General features: G+C 42.6%; 2 protein-coding genes across 2 annotated transcripts in view; one reads left to right on the top strand and one right to left on the bottom strand.

The window, feature by feature from the left end:
• The window catches only part of ccdc3a (coiled-coil domain containing 3a), a 45977-nt gene extending 43123 nt beyond the window's left edge, over positions 1 to 2854 (top strand). Inside the window, exon 3 of the mRNA XM_069907469.1 lies at positions 1960 to 2854. Coding sequence (XP_069763570.1) covers positions 1960 to 2226 — 267 coding nt within the window. The 3' untranslated portion in view covers positions 2227 to 2854. The remainder of the gene's footprint in view (positions 1 to 1959) is intronic.
• camk1da (calcium/calmodulin-dependent protein kinase 1Da) overlaps positions 1 to 18909 on the bottom strand; it is a 238680-nt gene that overhangs the window by 48552 nt on the left and 171219 nt on the right. The gene's annotated exons all lie outside the window — the stretch shown is intronic.

The raw sequence follows: 18909 nt of genomic DNA on the forward strand, positions 1-18909 counted from the left end.
GAAAAGTATTGATGTTCATGCCATTGGGTTTAAAGCTGTCCAGGAGGAATATGATGCCTTGTTCCTCCAGATCCTGGCAAAGGATGAGGCTGAGGAAGACATGTCCGTGTGGCAATGGGGAGGGGAATTGGAATAGATGGCCACTGGGTGTTCCAGCTGAGACCCACAGACAGCAAGCAGGTGTTCTCGATCATTTCACTTCTCCTCAGCATTTAAACCTGAGGTACAGCACATCACATGAGACGTTGGGTGCAGCAGACACCCAACCTGCTTTTGGAAGTAAACCACAAAATTCTGGTTGAAGTAAACCAAAATGTAAACATCGGTTCTGTACCTTTGCCTTTGCTACATAAAGGACATTGTTTAACCTGCTGAGCTTCTCTAACCTGTGTTTGGTGTCAGGTTAATGGGATGTAAATTGGGCGGCACGGACTCATGGGCCGAAGTGGCCTGTTACCTTGCTGTACGTCTAAATTAAAAAAAAAATGAGATTAGTGGGTGCCTGGAATGCATTACACCTACACTGTGCTTTTACCTCCCTCCCTCCTTCCCCAGATCTACCGGGATCATTGTCTGAAGAGGACATGCAAAATCTTTGAGGAACTGCTCACACTAACTATCCGAAACTCTCATATTCATAAAACAATATTTATTTATATGTATATATGAGTACTTGTCCTGCATATGTATTGTTTGTCTGTACATGTGTTATGTCTGGTTATATGTCTTTGCCCTGAGGACCGGAGAATACTGTTTCGTCGGGTTGTACTTGTACAATCAGGCGACTTGTCTTGATTTGCTTTTGAGACTGTCAGAGTGGATTTTTTAAGTGTGCCCTCATTCTGTGCCACCCAATTAACCTACAAAACTCATACAATTTGAAGAGTGGGAGGAAACCAGAGCACCTGAGGGAAACCCATGCAGACACAGGGATATCGTACAAACTCCTCACAGACAGCGCCAGATTAGAGCCCTAGTCACTGGTTTGCACTCACTGCCACGCTAACCATGCCGCCTATATTGTTTATGGTTATTTTTCAATGTTACCGTTCAAATAGTAACTCATGAATTAAATTAAATCATAACTTTCCCAAGTAGGGGTTATGAATTTACAACCAATATATTGCAAATTCAATATCAGAACAACAAGGCAACTAGTGCCCTTGTTGCTCACAGAGGGGAAGGATATCCCACTTTATAATGACGACATTAGAAAATCCGCCTGACTTCAGCAGTATATCATGGCCTAGTGGATATTGCGTAGTTTGGGTTTAAAATTCCATTAATATTGCTCACAATTAAACTTTAACAATATCCAAAAGCAACATATTCCTAGCATTTCCCTAGCTCTGACTCATTCTGGCAACTTCGACTTTGTTTCAAAGTAATGTAAAAAAATGTGTGGGATAGAAAGAAGAATAGTTCTGCCAACGGTCTTGTAGATACGATCACCAACAACTTCAGCAGTGTTGCAAAAGACAGAAGATAATATTTGTGACTAACATTTCTTGTTTTGTCAACTCGTTTATTATCATTTGATTGTACAAGTGCCACCCGAGGAAATAGCGGTCTCTGAACCTCGGTGCAAAACACACAGACACACAACCAGACATAACACATGTACAGATTAAAAGTACATACAACAGAACAAATATTTCATCGATATAAATAAATAAATGAACATTATTTTGTACAAGTGAGAGTCTCAGATGGTTGGTGTGAGCAGTTCCTTTGGTCATTGATGCCATAATTGTTTTTTTTTTAATTTAACTCAGAGATTTAAAAAAATATATGACTGTATTATTTTGTGCTATTGTATATATTGTAGTTTGCATACCTGTGTGGCTGCAGCAAGTAGGAATGCTAGGGCACCTGTACACTGTACTTGTGTGTATGACAATTAACTCTCATCCTCAAAGACTGGAGCAGAGAGTGAGACCTGCCCTGCTTCTTTTGCAGCTCATGTGTTCCACGGTGCAGAAGGCACTCTTCGAGGAGGAGGAACGAGTGAAGAAGCTGGTGAATAGGGTGGCCATGCTGGAGAGCCGCAACAAGCAGCTCAAGGACAAGGTGAAGAGAGTGAAGCACACCCTGCGGCGGGTGAAGAAGAACAGCCGGCACGTGGACCCACTCAATAGAAAGCTGCTGGAGAAAGCATCGAGCAGTGGCAGACAAAACCCTCACTTCGCCAAACCAGACTCCAATGTCGCGACCCTCAAAGGATAATGCACATGCTTTGTAAATGGGCCTGAAATCATTGCAACTACTTGTGCCTGTCTTGTGATTCACTCGGGCTAACACAGGAGGTGCAGGGCACTTCAGTGAGTACAGTCACGACCAAACCATTGGGTTCTCCAACCATGTAAGAATAGTGTTATAGTCTCACACTTTAAGTAAGGAGAGGAAGGAGAGCCAAAAAGTTTACTGCGCACAGTATTAATCGTTCCTTTACTTAGGCAACTTTGTGTTAAATTTCTTGCTTTAGGATCTGTGTTTCCTTTCAAGTATAGTCCACATTTTACTTTTGTAACGAAGAAGTAAGTGTCACCACAGCCTGACAAAACATCCACTGGTGCGAGTATCTTTCCTCCTGTGTGAAAATGCCTGGGATCTGGGTGGACATTTGAAAGGTTGGTATTCTGCTGGGAGTGTGCTGTTTGCCCATTATCCTGACAGCTTCCTGTTAAATCTTAGGGCACATTTACAACAAATATGATTTTAAAAATTAAACACTTTGTATCAGAGAAGTTATCTAGTGCATCCTAGACAGTTTGTAAATCACAATCTACGTTTGTTTTCTCACCCATTTGTAGGATATTATCTATATTCTTCAATAAAAATATATACTTTGCTATTTATTCCGCTTCTGATGATGAAAGTTTCAAACCAGGAACGAATAAATGTCTCAAACTGCAGATGGCATGCACTGATTCAAGAAGAGACCATCAAGGATGTACAGTCGAATAGATGTTAACTTTCCCCTTGAATCTCAGAAGCCCCAAAATGAATAGAAAAGGATGATTGGTGAAGAGCTTTTTAATGCAATGACACACATGAAGCTTAGTACAGTAAAACCTCAGATATCCATCACCTATTGGGATTGATAGACGTCAAATTAGTCAATTTTCTAGTTGTTTGAGTTTGTGCGTTGCGTGGATTGGCGAACTAACGGTGGGATGCGCCGATTTTAAACTTCTGTGTATTTTTTATCTATTTATTTTCCATAATTTTTTTTGCCAGTTGCTCGAATTCTGGATAACACTGTGCTCTGCTAAACTACATTCACAGCCTTCTGTCTGAAGTACCACAAGCATTAGGTTTAAGGCACGCCTACTTTCACAGCACAGCAGCCACCAGAATTATGTTGTGGGGCTTCTCGTAGTTTTGGGTACAGTAAGGTGCTTTGGCTCCTCCACATGGCTGGAGATCAAAAACAATTAAATCATTCAAATGGCTTGCTTGGACAGCTGCTAAACTTTGATATTTGGTTGTGTGGTCTAGCTGCATCCCTGGTGTTCCACCATCCACACTCAAGGATGCCGTGAGCTTCAAAGGATTCACGTTCCAATATCTCTCATCTCGAGCAGAAGCTGAACCAGAGCTGAACTGAGGTCGAAGCATTTCCTGAGGTAATGTACGATTCTCTCACTCTTTTGCTTCTGGGGTTTTGCGCGGTTGTGTGGAAGAGAAAAGTTATTTATAGAATTGTGCTCATTTTCATTGAAGAGCGGTTGCCTATCATTGATCACATCCTGTTCTGAAACAGCATGGAAGTTCCAGGGGCTTCTGACATTTGATGTGTCTATGTGTCATCAAGGTTTGCCACAATAACAGAGAACAAGCTGGAAATTCAGAATTAAAATCAGAATTTATTGAAATGAACATGTCACAAAATTTGTTGTTTTGTGGCAGGATCACAGTGAAAATATTACTATAAATTACATTTCAAAAATAAATAAATAGCGCAAGAAAATAGGAAAGAGTCTGTAGTTCATCTGATGATGGAGGTGAAAAATCTGTCCTTGTGCCGCTGAGTGCTCGTCTTCAGGCTCCTGTACCTTTTCCCTGATGATAGCAGAGTGAAGAGGACATGGCCTGGGTGGTGGGGTCCTTGAGGATAGAGACTGCTTTCTTAAGACACCGCCTCTTGTGGGTGTCCTCGATGGAGTGAAGTCTGATGCCCGTGGTGATGCTGGCTGGGTTAACAATGCTCTGGAGTTTTTCCTGTCCTGTGCATTGGCACTTCCATACCAGTCCGTGATGCAACCAGACAGAACTAGACTGGGTTGTAATGAGAGCTTTTGGCGTATTGGCCTTCATAATCAAAGTATTGAATATAGGAGATGGGATGACATGTAAAGTTGTATAAGACATTGATGAGGCCAAATTTGGAGTATTGAGTGCATTTTGGTCACCAAACTACAAGAAAGTTATCAATAACTTAGAAAGAGTGCAGAGAAGATTTACTAGGATGTTGCTCAGACTTCAGGAACTGAGTTACAGGGAATGGTTAAACAAGTTTGGACTTTATTCCCTGGGGCGTAGAAGAATGAGAAGAGATTTGATAGAGGTCTTTAAAATTATGAGCGATGTCGACAGAATAAATATAGGCAGGCTTTTACCACTGAAGGTAGGGTGAGATACAAATTAGAGGACACAGGTTAAGGCTGAAAGAGGGAACGTTCACCCAGAGAGTGGTGGGAGTGTGGAATGAGCTCCCAGCTGAAGTGGTGAATGTGGGCTCAATTTTAACATTTAAAAAGAATTTGGTCAGGTACATGGATGGGAGAGGTATGGAGAGCTGTGGACAGTAGAGGTCATTGGGGCTAGGCAGAATAATAGTTTGGCCCAGGCTAGAAGGGCTGAAGTGTCTGTTTCTGTGCTGTATGGTTCTTGGTCAAGTAGACAACTTGGTTGGCATGAGCACATTGGGTTGAAGGGCATGTTCCTCTGCTGCGATACCTCCTATATTCAATGATGATCCATTGTCTGGTTGAGAACCTGCTTCATCTGAACCTCATGGCCTCACACCTCCAGCTACCCAGATCTGATCGTGATGTCCAGCGTTATGTGTGTGCAGTTTGCACATTCTTCCTGTAACAACCTGGTTTCCTTTGGATGATCCTCTTTCCTCCCACATCCCAGATTGTTGGGTTGATTGCCCACTGTTATGACCCCAAGTGTGTAGGAGAGTGGGGAAGCCGTTGGGAGTGAGAAGAATGAAATGGGTTAGGGTCAGATGAATGTAAAGGTGGGTCAGCAACAGTTTGATGGGCTGAACAGCCCAGATCTATGCATATATGATCTCCACACAAGTAGTAGTCAGATCTGGAACCGCAGTTACTTCATCCTGTCTGGAGGTGTAGGGATTAGATTCAGCACCCTCTTATTGCCTCAGTACAGATCTAGGATAGGAAGTCTGTTGTCCTGGTCTGCACAGTTCAGTCACTTTAAAAGTCAACCCTGCACCCTGTAACATGCACATATGTAAAGCAAACACAGGGCCAGAAACAGGTCTTTTATCCCAACTTGTCTGTGCCGTCCAAGGTAGTCCTATTAGCCTGCATTTGGCCCATATCCCTCTCTCCCTTTCCTATCCACATACCTTTCTGAATGTCCTTTAAACATTGCATTGTCTCCACCTCTACCACGTCCTCCGTCAGCTCGTACCACCCCCCCCCCCCCACCCCCACACACTCTGTGTGAAGAAGTTGCCCCTCACCTTAAATCTATGTCTTTAGTGGCCAAACATTTTTGGATGTGGGCCACATATACAAAAATATATAAGGAGTCACGGGCCAAACAATATTAAGCCCGACAGAATCAGTTACACTGAAAGAAAAATTGTGTTTTAGACCAGAAAATCCCTGTGCCACAGTTGTTGACATTACAATAGTTTATTGGTGTGTTCACATATTATAATTGGCTTTTCTGTATCTGCTCTCATTGAATTTAAATAAATACAATAAAACTCTAAATCTCTCATTCGAAAATCAGTGTAAAATAAAAAACTGGGTCCAAAAATAAGAACAGGAAAAAAGATCAAGAAAGGAACACGGCTGTCTCCACATTCCTCCACAACTCTCCACCTGAATGACTATGATGCAATGAGTAGATATATAGATAGGCTATTAAAGTTAACAGATTCCTTGAAAATCAAACAAAAAACACTTCCCCTTGACTTCTGTGAAAAAGTATTCATTTTCCTACTGCATCTGAAATTTTCAGCATTCCCTTGCTATTTTCCATCGTTTCATTTCCGCCAGGTTTAATTAACTGAGGTCAACGTTTTCATCAATGTGTAACATTGCGAGGGGGTCATGTGATGGAGTAGTGGCCGGTCGGGTTGAACCAGCCCTCTCCAGAAAAAAAGAAAAACATTTGGAAAAGACAAGGCTCAACGGATACAAAACTCAAGAAATAGAAGATAAAGTTACAGAGAAGAACAAGAAGATGGCATCCAAGAAAAAGAAAGTAAGAACAACAGGAAAAATAGAAGAAAAATCACTGGAGAAGAAAGAAGAAGGCCTTACCTGCACCAAGGAGCAGGGAGCTACAATGGTGAAGAGCAGACGATCTCCGCGTTGGCGAGTGCCCTGCGAAGTCAGTGGACTCCAAAAATGGCTCTCGGAGCCAAACAAAAGTGTGTAATCAAAGGAAAAAGTGAACACCGACGGGAGGGGGGATCAGCCGAGGAGCGGGCAGGTACAACATGAACAACTGAGGGACATCCTGCATCAGGACACTCAGCTGGAGGATAAAAACAACGGAGAGGAAAGAAGCGAGGAGCCAGACGAAGAAAAATGACAGAGGGGTAACAGACAACAAGAGAATCAACAGCAAGAGGCCAGACAGCCCACGAAAGGAAGACCAACAGCAAAAGGGCCAGCAAGAGGAGGCCAGAAAAAGACATGGAAGTAATTCATCAGGAAAAACAGAAGAGACACAGATACAAAGAAGAGAAGAAGAAGAAGAAGACACAAGCGCAAGTACAGACACAGAAGAAGAGGAAGAAGAAGACTAAGATCTTCAAAGGGAAATAGAAGGTAAAACAGATGGACAGAATATAGATAAAGTCTTTTTTGAAGATCAAATGAGATCATTAAAGAATGGTTATCATTAGAATTTAGTGCAATTAAAAGAAAAATGAAAATAGCAGAAGATAAAATGCAAAGTTTAGAACTGGTCATGACAGAAATAGGGAAAAGAGTAGAAAACATGGAGGAACGGGAAACAGCTGTAGAATTGGAAGTAAATGATTTAAGAGAAAAATTGGAAGAAAGTGACAAAAAAATTAAAGAGACTCAAGAGTTGTTATCTCAGAAAATTGATATGTGGGAAAACTATAGTAGGCGAAACAACATAAAAATAGAGGGCCTGAAGGAAGATGAAGAAGGCACAGATATGAAGGAATTTATAAAAGAATGGATCCCGAAGATCCTGGGAATGACAGAAATGCAGGAAGAAATGGAAGTGGAAAGGGTACACAGAACACCAGCTCCGAAACCACAGACACATCAAAAACCAAGATCCATCTTAGTAAAATTTTAAGATATACGACAAGAGAAAATATATTGGAGCGGGCAAGGAATAAAGTTAGAGAAGATAATAAGCCGCTATAATATAAGGGACAAAAAATATTATTTTACCCAGACATAAGTTTTGAACTCTTAAAGAAGAGGAAGGAATTTAATACAGCAAAAACGATTAAAATATTTATACCTGGGAAGCAAAACAGACTGTTCTCAGATCCAGAGGAAGCACAAGAATTTGCAGAGCTTTTGCAGGACAGAAGAAGAGATGGAACAAGAAAGAAGACTGGTGATAAAGTATATATAAAGATGTAAAAATAATGTATATGTAAAGAACTAAAGATGGAAAAGAGGGAAAAGTCACATGATGGAGTAGTGGCCGGTCAGGAAAACCAGCCCAATCCAGGAAAATAGGAAAAAAATTAGGAAAAAGCAAAGCAGAACAAAAATAAAATAGAAGAAATAGAAGATAAAGATATAGAGAAGAGAAAGAAGATGGCTTCCAAGAAGGAGAAAGTAAGAACAACTGGAAAAAAAGAAGTAGAAAAGTCGCCGGAGAAGAAAAAAGGCCTTACCTGCAAGAAGGAACAGAGCACTCTGGTGGCGAGGAGCGCCCGACCCTCAAGGTCAGTGCCTGCCCTGCGGGGTCATGACTCACCAGCCAGTGGACTACCAACATGGCTCTTGGAGCCAAACAAGCGCAACAGCTCATGCGCAATCAAAGGAGAGAGATGACACCAGCGGGAGGGGTCTTAGCAGAGGAGCGGGCTGCCACAGCGCGAACAGCTGAGGGATGCCCGACACCAGGACTCTCAGCTGGAGGACGAGGAAGACAGCAGAAGAGGGAGCGATGAAACAGACGCGAGAGATAGACGGAGGGATGACCGACAAGAAGACCAACGTCTGGAAGCACAACAGACGAGCAGCCCAGGAGGAGAGGACCAGCAACAAGAGGCCCAGCAACAAGAGGCGCGACAAAGAGATACAAGCAGCTTATCAGGAAAAACAGAAGAGACACAGACACAAAGAAGAGAAGAAGACACAAACACAGATACAGGCACAGAAGAAGAGGAAGAAGAAGACCAAGATTTTCACAGAGAAATAGAAGGTAAAACTGATGGACAAAGAGAAATAAAAGGTAAAACTGATGAACAGAATACAGATAAAGATTTTTTTGAAGAACAAATGAGATCACTAAAAGAATGGTCATCATTAGAATTTAATGCAATTAAAAGGAAAATGAAAAGAACAGAAGATAAAATGCAAAGGTTAGAACTGATAATGACAGAAATAGGGAAAAGAGTAGAGAATGTGGAAGAGCGGGAAATGGCTGTAGAAATGGAAGTGAATGGCTTAAGAGAAAAATTAGAAGAAAGTGACAAAAAAATTAAAGAGACTCAAGAGTTGTTATCTCAGAAAATTGATATGTGGGAAAACTATAGTAGGCGAAACAACATAAAAATAGTGGGCCTGAAGGAGGGTGAAGAAGCCACAGACATGAAGGAATTTATAAAAGGATGGATCCCGAAGGTCCTGGGAACAACAGAAATGCAGGAAGAAATGGAAATAGAAAGGGCACACAGAGCACTAGCTCCGAAACCACAGGCACATCAAAAACCAAGATCCATCTTAATAAAATTTTTGAGATACACGACAAGAGAAAATATACTGGAACGGGCAAGGAGTAAAGTTAGAGAAGTTAATAAACCATTGGAATACAAGGATCAAAAAATATTTTTTTACCCAGACATAAGTTTTGAACTGTTGAAGAGGAGGATGGAGTTTAATACAGCTAAATTGATTTTATGGAAAAAAGGTTACAAATTCATGTTAAGACATCCAGCCGTGCTTAAAATATTTATACCCGGGGAGCAAAACAGACTGTTCTCGGATCCAGAGAGAGCACAAGAATTTGCAGAACGTTTGGAGGACAGGAGAAGAGATGAAGAGATGTAACAAGAATGAAGAACGGTGATAAAGTATATATAAAGATGTAAAAACAATGTATATGTAAAGAACTAAAGAGGGAAAATAGAAGGGAAGGAAGGGGGGAAAAAAGAAGAGAGAGAGCTTTGTTATATGTGGTTTTTTTAAAAGTTTTTCTGGAGAGGGCTGGGTAGAGAGGGAATAACTGTCACTGCAAAATCAGTTGATGCTGTGAACAAGATCGCAATCCAAATGAAAAGGGGAGTTGTGGTTGCCCGGCAAGGGTTATGGGGCAACTCAGAGAGGGGGGAACTTTTGGGGTTAAGGTATTAGTAGATGTGGGAACTGTGGAGATACTTTATGTCTTAAATGTGATGTCGTACATTAAGTGTAATAAGAGAAAATTAAGAGATGAAAATGGGGAAAAGGGGGATGGAGATGGCGAAGAGGTGGAAAAGAGGTGTATGCAGGATTTAAGAAGGCCATGTTGAACTATATGACTATAAACATTAATGGAATACATAAGCAAATTAAAAGGAAGAGGCTACTAAATTTATTGAAGAAGGAAAAAATAGATATAACATTTGTGCAGGAAATGCATCTAACTGAAGCGGAACATAACAAACTAAAGAGAGACTGGGGAGGACACGTAACGGCAACATCCTATAATTCAAAAGCTGACACTTTTTTCTGGTTTGTTTTTCCTTTGTGTGAAGACATTGTTTTATGGTTTTATTGTATTGTATATGTTGAATATTTATTGGTTTTGGAGGGGGGTGGGAAGGGGGAAAAAAAAGGGGGAAAATGTCATTGTGTATATTTAATTAGAAACGTTTGTACATATTTTGGTTGTTATGATCCATAGTGTGAAAAATAAAAAATTATTTTAAAAATATGAGTAACATTGCAACGGTTGGCCTAGCAGTTGGCAGCGACATCTAGTGTTGACACTAAGAAGTGCAATGTACATACCGTGCAATTTATTGTTAGAGACTATGTTCTAATATTCCATTTTATATTTAAAATTCACCCTAAGCCGCTTAAAAATGGGCAGTATTTTAATCTCCCACTCAGGTCCATTCCCTGACCTGCTCCTGTAATCCCTAATTCCCTGTTCAAATCCAACCATGGGCATTTGTGGATTTAAATTCAAGGAATAAAACAAATCTGGAATTAAGATTTGGGGTGGTGATATTGAAACTACTGGCCTGTTATAAAAATGTCAAGGCTCAAGATTTAAGATTATGTTGATTTTTACGTGCACAAAAATACACAAAGATGCGCCTCCAGCTCCTTTGTCTATATGTTCCTAGTTCATCATCTGCTGACCCCTTTCTGCGTCCACAAAGAAGTGTCTCCTTTGTTCACTCTGTCAAGGCACACACAGAGTCATTGTTAGTCCAGGACCACTATTAAGATGACAAAAAGAGAGACCCTCCGGAGACAGAATTTGAAAGGAAATCTGCTGTCCAATCTGACCTTCGTGTGACTCCAAGCACACTTGGTTGAAGGATAGCTCTTAGCCGGCCTTTGAAACGGCCCTAGAATCAAATTTATTTCAACGGAAATGCGGGAGTGAGCAATAATGCTGCAAATAAAATAATCTCTGCACACTTCCTCCTTATCTGGTACATATTGTTCACAAATGTCAAAAGTAATGATTTTATTGTTTTCAGGATGTGCGTGTCACTTACGGCTGCTCTTCGTCAACTACAGCTCAGCCTTCAACACCATTATTCCGTCAATGTTGGTCAACAACTTCCAAACTCTGTGGCTTTGCACCCACCCCACCACCCCCGCAACTGGTTCTTTGATTTCCTCATCAAAAGACCATAATAATACAAATTGGAAGCAACATCTCCTCTTCATTAATAATTAACGCAGGTTCACATCAAGGATGCGTGCTCTACTCACTCCATATGCATGGCTGGGTGGCCAGGCACAATTCCAAAGCTGTCTACAAGTTTGCCAATGACACCACGGTTGTCGGCAGAATCACAAACGGCAATGAGGAAGCGTACAGCAGGTAGATCGATCAGCTCATTGAGTGGTGTCACACCAACAACTTTAGCAAAACCAAGGAGATGATTGTGGGCTTCAGGAGGAAGTCAGGAGAATATGACCCAGTCCTCAAATATCTGAGTGTCAACATCTCTGAGGATCTGTCCTGGAGTCTCCATGTCAATGCAATCACGAAGAAGGCTCGCCAGTGGCTATACTTTGTCTGAGGAGATTCGATATGTCACAGAAGAATCTCGGAAACTTCTACAGGTGTAGAAGCATTCAGGTTGGTTGCATCACTGCCTGGTACAGAGGACTCTCATCCCCTGGTCACAACCTCCTCTCACTGCTCCCTTCGGGTAGAAGATACAGAAGCTTGAAGACCAGCACCTCTAGGTTCAAGAACAGTTTCTTTCCAACAGCTCTCAGGCTCTTGATGTGTCCCCTTGTTACACTAATCACCATAAAAGGACTGTCTGCACTTTTGCAAAATCACTTTTTTTTGCACAATGATTACTGTAAATATTTCTATCTAGTTTATGTATTTATTGTATCATTTAATTTAATTCAATTAGTTTATAATAGTTTTTTTTTGTGGGGCTGCATCAGGTAAGAATTTCGGTGCATATGTACATTGTACAATGTGTACGACAATAAACTCATTATCACCATGATTTCCTGAACAATTCTAGGTACCCCCCTCTGCTCCAAGGAGAAAATGCCCATCTGGCCTCTCATAATTCAAAGCCTCTAATTCTGGGGACCACCTTGTGAATCTTTTCTGCACTCTTTCCAACTTAATGACATCTTTCTCAAAGCTAAATGACCAGAACTGTGCACAATACTCCGAGTGGTCTCCCCCATGTCCTGTACAGATGTTACGTGACGTCCCTGTTCAACGCCCTGACCGATGAAGGCAAGTGTTCCCAACGACATGAGAATACGAGTGTTGTCACCAATAGGTTTGCAGACATGGAGACACAGTTAGCCTGGCGGTTAGCACAATGCTATTACAGCACCAGCATCGAGTCCACGCTGCTGAAGATCCAGCTGCGCTGGATGGGTCACGTCTCCAGAATGGAGGACCATCGCCTTCCCAAGATCGTGTTATATGGCGAGCTCTCCACTGGCCACCGTGACAGAGGTGCACCAAAGAAAAGGTACAAGGACTGCCTAAAGAAATCTCTTGGTGCCTGCCACATTGACCACCGCCAGTGGGCTGATAACGCCTCAAACCGTGCATCTTGGCGCCTCACAGTTTGGCGGGCAGCAACCTCCTTTGAAGAAGACCGCAGAGCCCACCTCACTGACAAAAGGCAAAGGAGGAAAAACCCAACACCCAACCCCAACCAACCAATTTTCCCCTGCAGCCGCTGCAACCGTGTCTGCCTGTCCCGCATCGGACTTGTCAGCCACAAACGAGCCTGCAGCTGACGTGGACTTTTTACCCCCTCCATAAATCTTCGTCCGCGAAGCCAAGCCAAAGAAGATTACAGCACCAGCAACCCGGGTTCGAATCCAGCGCTATCTGTAAGGAGTTTGTTCATTCTCCCTGTGTCTGAATGCTCCAGTTTCCTCCCATCCTCCAAAATATATTACATTAATTTGAGTGCAATTGGTGGCATGGGTTTAAATGGCTGGAATCATCTTCTACTGTGCTGTAAATTAACTACCGACGAGACTCCCAGCCAATCTAAATTACAAACTCCTTAGCACTGACGATTTGACTGTTATTTTAGCAGAATCTAATGTTGGACCAGCACTGATATAACAGCCACAATTGATCAGCATCACCAACAGGAAATAGCACAAGATTGAAACTCTAACACTGCTCGAACGATGACAGAAGGGACTCTGGATAAATTACAGTTGGTAGATAGGATTACAAAATGCTTAGGTACAGGCCAAATAAAAAAAGACTCGGATTTATAGCCTCATAAATTTGCAGACCAGAGGAATCCAGATCAAGCCAAAATAGACATGATTGCAAAATCACTAACATTTAGGCAGACAAAGGATTGCTGGAGGAACTCAACAGGACAGACAGCTTTCATGGGTAGGAACGGAAATTTCCACAGTTTCCATCTCTGCCTATTCCTCACTTTACTCTTCTCTCCCTCGAACATTTTGTTCGCTCTGCCCGCGTACCTGTTGGTCTCTCCCTCTCCCTCTCCCTGTCTCTCAGCCTCCCATGCCTTCTGACCCATCTCCTTTGGGTCCTTCCCCCAGTTTCCTCCTTTATCCAATTAGTCAAGGAATCAAGGGATATGAGCAAAAGGCTGGAACTTGGAAGTAGATGTGAGAACGGTTTAGCTTAGGGTGGATTTGCGAAGCAGTTTGATGGGCCAAATGGCCTACTTCTTTTCCTTTTTCTCGTGATCTTGTGATTTATTCAATTTCACTTTTTTTCAATCTTAGCCTTTATAAAGGGCCCAGCCCGAAATGTTAACTGGCGTCAGGAAGGAGGTCCAGAAGCTTGAAGATGAGCACCCAGCAATGCAAAGACAGCTTTTTCCCCTCCGCCATCAAATATTTCAGTGAACAATGAACCACAGACCCTCCCTCACTTTCTCTTATTTTCTTGCTCTAATTACCATATGTACTCCTGTAATCATCGATACCGTGTAATAGTCGACCCCACCCTCCACCTTTTTGACCCAAAACTCGTGTATGACCTGTGTAAAAGTTGACCCCCCCCTTTTTTTTGGGCGTGGCTGCCCACCCGTCTGAGCTCCCATCGCCTCGATCACCCGTCCATTGGAGCTTGGATCAGGGCTGGGGTCAATAGGCCCTGCTACCAATCACCTTGAAAAATATGTGAGCAGGTAAGACCTCATTTAAGTTATTACAAATGCTTGTTGCAGTTTTGTCAACATAATAGTATAATAAAAGACGTCTCTACATATCATTAAGCTCCAGGTATTTCATATTTGTGCTGTTGCAATTTCTTCTCTCTTACAATCTGCTGACATGAAATGATTGACAGAAATGAAAAGAATTCTCCTGCTCACTAAAGAATGGTTTATGGAGTGAGTTAAAACCTATAATTCAGAGTTTAGTTTATGTTCTTTTGTGTGATTTGACTTGTTTGTCTTGCAATAAGCAATAACTCTCGAGGCCCCAGAAAAGCTTCAGGAAGAAATGGTGAATTGATAATGAGGGTGAGTTTATTGTCATACACATTGTAGAAAGCAGACCAGGGCGATGGATCAACCAGGAGCTCAGTGGCTGAGGGACCCACACGGGCTGCTGGAGACTGGCTCATGGGAACCAGGTATTGGAACTGGGATTCGAGAGAGGGGTGAGGGCAAGAAGGGCTCCCGAAGGGGCCTCGGGCACTGTCAGCTTGTGGATCGTGTCAGGTTGGATCTGGAGCTCATGTTGCCGAAAGCTCAAACAGGAGTCTGTGTGGCTGCAGAGGCTGAGGGAGAACTGGAGGCCATTCCATAGACACTTTTCTCTTTCTCCTATTGTGAAAGGTGCCGGGCAATGCTCATGGCGACTCTTTGTTGACTTTACAACAGTAAGGATATCATGTATTTGACATTTTTAATGTATTACTATGTGACAATAAAAGGAACATTATCCTTTGACGATGGACATAAGCACCAAAATTCTTACTTGATGCAGTTGAACAGGTACTTTGTGGGGAAAAAAACAACTATAAAACACCCACAATGGAAGACTTAATTGAATTAAAAAGGGTCAATAAATACAAAGAAATTGATTGATTGGTAGGTTATTCTTGTTTCTGTGTTACCAATAACTGAACACGTTACTCTGAGGTGAACACATCTGTGTGTGCACTCAAGTGTAAACAGAATGAAAAGAAGTGTGAACATTGGTCAACTACAATGGGGGCTAGAAGATCGTTTTTAGTCATGTTTATTGTCATCCGATTTCACAAGTACAACCCAATGAAACAGCGTTCTCCAGTCCTCAGTGCAAAACACGCAGACACACAGCCAGACAAAACGCATGTACAAGACATATACAGAACAAGTATTCATATATACAAATAAATAAATATAGCTTCGGAAATATAAGAGTCTCAGGTGGTTTGTGTGAGCAGTTCCCATTCAACATTCTCACTCCCCATGGGAAAAAGCTGTTCCTGAACCTGGAGGTGCTGGCTCTGATCCTCCTGTATCTCTTCCCCAATGGGAGCAGCTGAAAGATGCTGTGTGCAGGGTGGAAGGGGTCCGCAATGATTTTGCATACCTTCTTCAGGTGATCCAGATGGATCACATCAATGGTGAGAAGTGGGGGACTGGGAGGGGGAAGGATGGGATCCTTCCTGATGAAATATAAGGATGGAGCTGAGTAGTGGTCACCTCTGGGAGAACTCGATAGAAGAGTAGTGAGGTGGAAAGGGATAAGAGAGGATGTAGGTTTAAAGTGAGGGGAAAAGATTTAAAAATAGACTCGGGGGGCAACATTTTCACACAGAGGGTGGGGTGGATATGGAGTGAGCTGCCCCAGGTAGTGGGAAAGATGGGTGTAATTCCAACATTTAAAAGACATTTGGATAGGTTCATGGGCAGGAAGGGGTTAGAGAAAACACAGGCAAATGGGACTCCTTAGAAGACAACATGGCTGCATAAATGAGTTGGGCTGAATGGCCTGTTTCCATGATGTGTAAAGTCATTGATTTATGACTCACCAGGAGCTGATAGACCTGGAACATTGACCTTCTCCCTTGCTCTGTAATACAGACATTTCAGAAACTGGAGAAAATCGAGATTTGGGACAGGAGATGACCCTCTGTGACCTGAGCCCAGTGGGACCTGGCTTTGTGTAATGGAGGTTGGGCGGCTATATTGTGGAAGAACATTTGGGTTGGGGTCATTTTGGATTGTGCCGTACTTTGACCAGGTATACATGAAATTACAATCAAATTTTAATTTAAGAGACATTGCTGACATTGGAGTTAATCAGGATGCTGTTCTTTTGACGGTTTACTGCCTCATCGGCAAGAATACCACAGCTGGAATTAATCTAACCAGAATGTGGAGTTGAACTTTCAATCCTCTGATAGAAAAAGTTTCTCTTTGCTTGGTTAATGTTTGGGATTAATGGTAATCCACTCCACTGTGAAAATAACCACCCTCTAATGGCCCCCACAGGAAGACCAGGCCCATGAGTGATATATTGAGGTGTGGAGTAAACCGCAAAAGTCTGCAGGCGCTGTGATTAAAATGAAAACACAACGCTGGAGAAACTCAGCAGGTCAATGTACTTTTTGCAGCAAAGATAAAAGATACAAAATCCACATTCGGGATGAGCAAAATGTAGGCAGGTGCCCAAACTAAATGGTGGGGAGGAGGGGTAAGGGGTGGAGCACTGTCCCATAGGCAGGGGGTAATAACTAGATAAGGGAGGGAGGGCACAGCAGCAAGCAGGAGGGGAGGGACAGCTCTGTGAATGGAGAGGGAAGTGGGTGGAGAGCTGGAGGAAGGGAGACCGAGGGATGGCGAAGAGAGGGAGAACGGGGTGATCTAGCAGAAACTGGAGAAGTCACTGTTAATGCCATCCGGGTGGAGCGAGCCCAGGTGGAATATTAAGTGGTGCTCCTTGATGTGCTATCAATAATTCAAAAGACTCTAAGTTACCTGACTGATCGGCTTTTATTAGCGTAAACAGAAGGCACGTCCCATGTTGCTGACCTGAGACCCGAGCTTGTTCTGGGGGAGGGGCTATGACATTGACGCCTTTGTTAAGGGAATCAAGGGAGAGGAACCACTGGTACAGTCAGCAAGAGGGAGGCCAGCCATGCACAGATAAACAGTATTAACAGTGGTTCTGGCACACTCCTGCAATTTACAGGTGGCCTGGTTTGACAGTGAACGAGGCCATGGAAATCCCAAAAGAACGCACTGATCAGAACTGCAATAACCATCACCTGCTTTGATACAGGGCCTCCTTTGCACTTCCTGCCATGATATCCTGGGGTTGAGGGATTTGGCCTCCAACACGATATGCCATCAGCCTTCAAGGTTTGATAGGTTTGGCGTTTATAGTTAAGAGTGAATGCCTCAATTCGCAATGCTAATCATGAAGCCGTAAACAGAATTCTGGGAGCACAGGGACATCAAATATGCCATCATCTTAAATATCAAATAATGTGATGAAATTCTAACTTCTGTGTTTGAGAGATCGTTCACCAGTAACTTGTTGTTGAGGGGGATATGGTTGTCTCTCATCTCTGCAGTCTTCTGTGTGTGAGAGATCGTTCACCAGTAACCTGTTGTTGAGGGGGATATGGTTGTCTCTCATCACTGCAGTCTTCTGTGTGTGAGAGATCGTTCACCAGTAACCTGTTGTTGAGGGGGATATGGTTGTCTCTCATCACTGCAGTCTTCCGTGTTTGAGAGATCGTTCACCAGTAACCTGTTGTTGAGGGGGGGGATATGGTTGTCTCTCATCACTGCAGTCTTCTGTGTTTGAGAGATCGTTCACCAGTAACCTGTGTTGAGGGGATATGGCTGTCTCTCATCTCTGCAGTCCCCATAACGATGAAAGGTCTGGTGTAACATTTGACAAGCCCCATTGTATGACCTATAATCTCCACTCATTCACTGAGAACTTAATGGTCTTTATTTGACAGGGAAACCAGGATAGTTTTGGCCCATCACAGGAAGTTCCTGATCAGGTAATTGGAGGGACTGACAAAATACGGGGTCTTAATGAAGAGCTGCCAATCAAGGCCGAGGCAATATCCCAAACCCTTTACTTCATGGTAACTTGAAGCTGCAACCATCTGTCCAACAAGGAACAAAATCAAAACCAAGCAAATTCTAAACTTTCAACAGTAATAACTGACAAATGTTTCTCCCACTCATGATCTTCCTGTTTCCATTTTCCCGAACTATTGGCTTCAATGTTTGTTGAAGGATCTGAGTGACCAAATTTATACACTGTTTATATAAATTGGCGTCAGCCCAAATGAAATAAATATAACACCTACATTCTTGGTTGTGGGTAGTATGTCCATTATTATTTATCAAGAGTCGTTCTTGGCTTCTGGTTTCACTGCTCAGTTTGGATTTGGAAGCAATTAATGTAATGAAGATATGGGTTGTAATACCATTCTATTAAAAAGTGGAAACTCAATAGACAGGGTGAATATCTCAGGTGTGAGGAATGCAATTAGTGCAAATAGAATGTGGCCTGATTCAAAGAACCAAGTTTTCCCTGAATATCCATTTTTAATTTGTTTTTAAATGACTGGTGTGGACTCATGACCAACTGCTGTGGCCTCCAGCTTATTAAAGGAGCCGTTGGTGGTTTATTTTAAAATCCCGCGACCGTGGCATCCGGTCCTAAGATGGCGGTGCCTGTGATCGGCAGCAGCCTCGAGGGGTTACAGACTCTAGGGAAGCGGAAGACTGGTGCAAGGCACCAGAAAGTGAGGAGACTACCCACTATTTGAGAAGGAGAAGCGGAGGAG

This window comes from Narcine bancroftii, chromosome 13 (genome assembly GCF_036971445.1).
Source record: "Narcine bancroftii isolate sNarBan1 chromosome 13, sNarBan1.hap1, whole genome shotgun sequence".
NCBI classification, from domain to species: Eukaryota; Metazoa; Chordata; class Chondrichthyes; order Torpediniformes; family Narcinidae; genus Narcine; species Narcine bancroftii.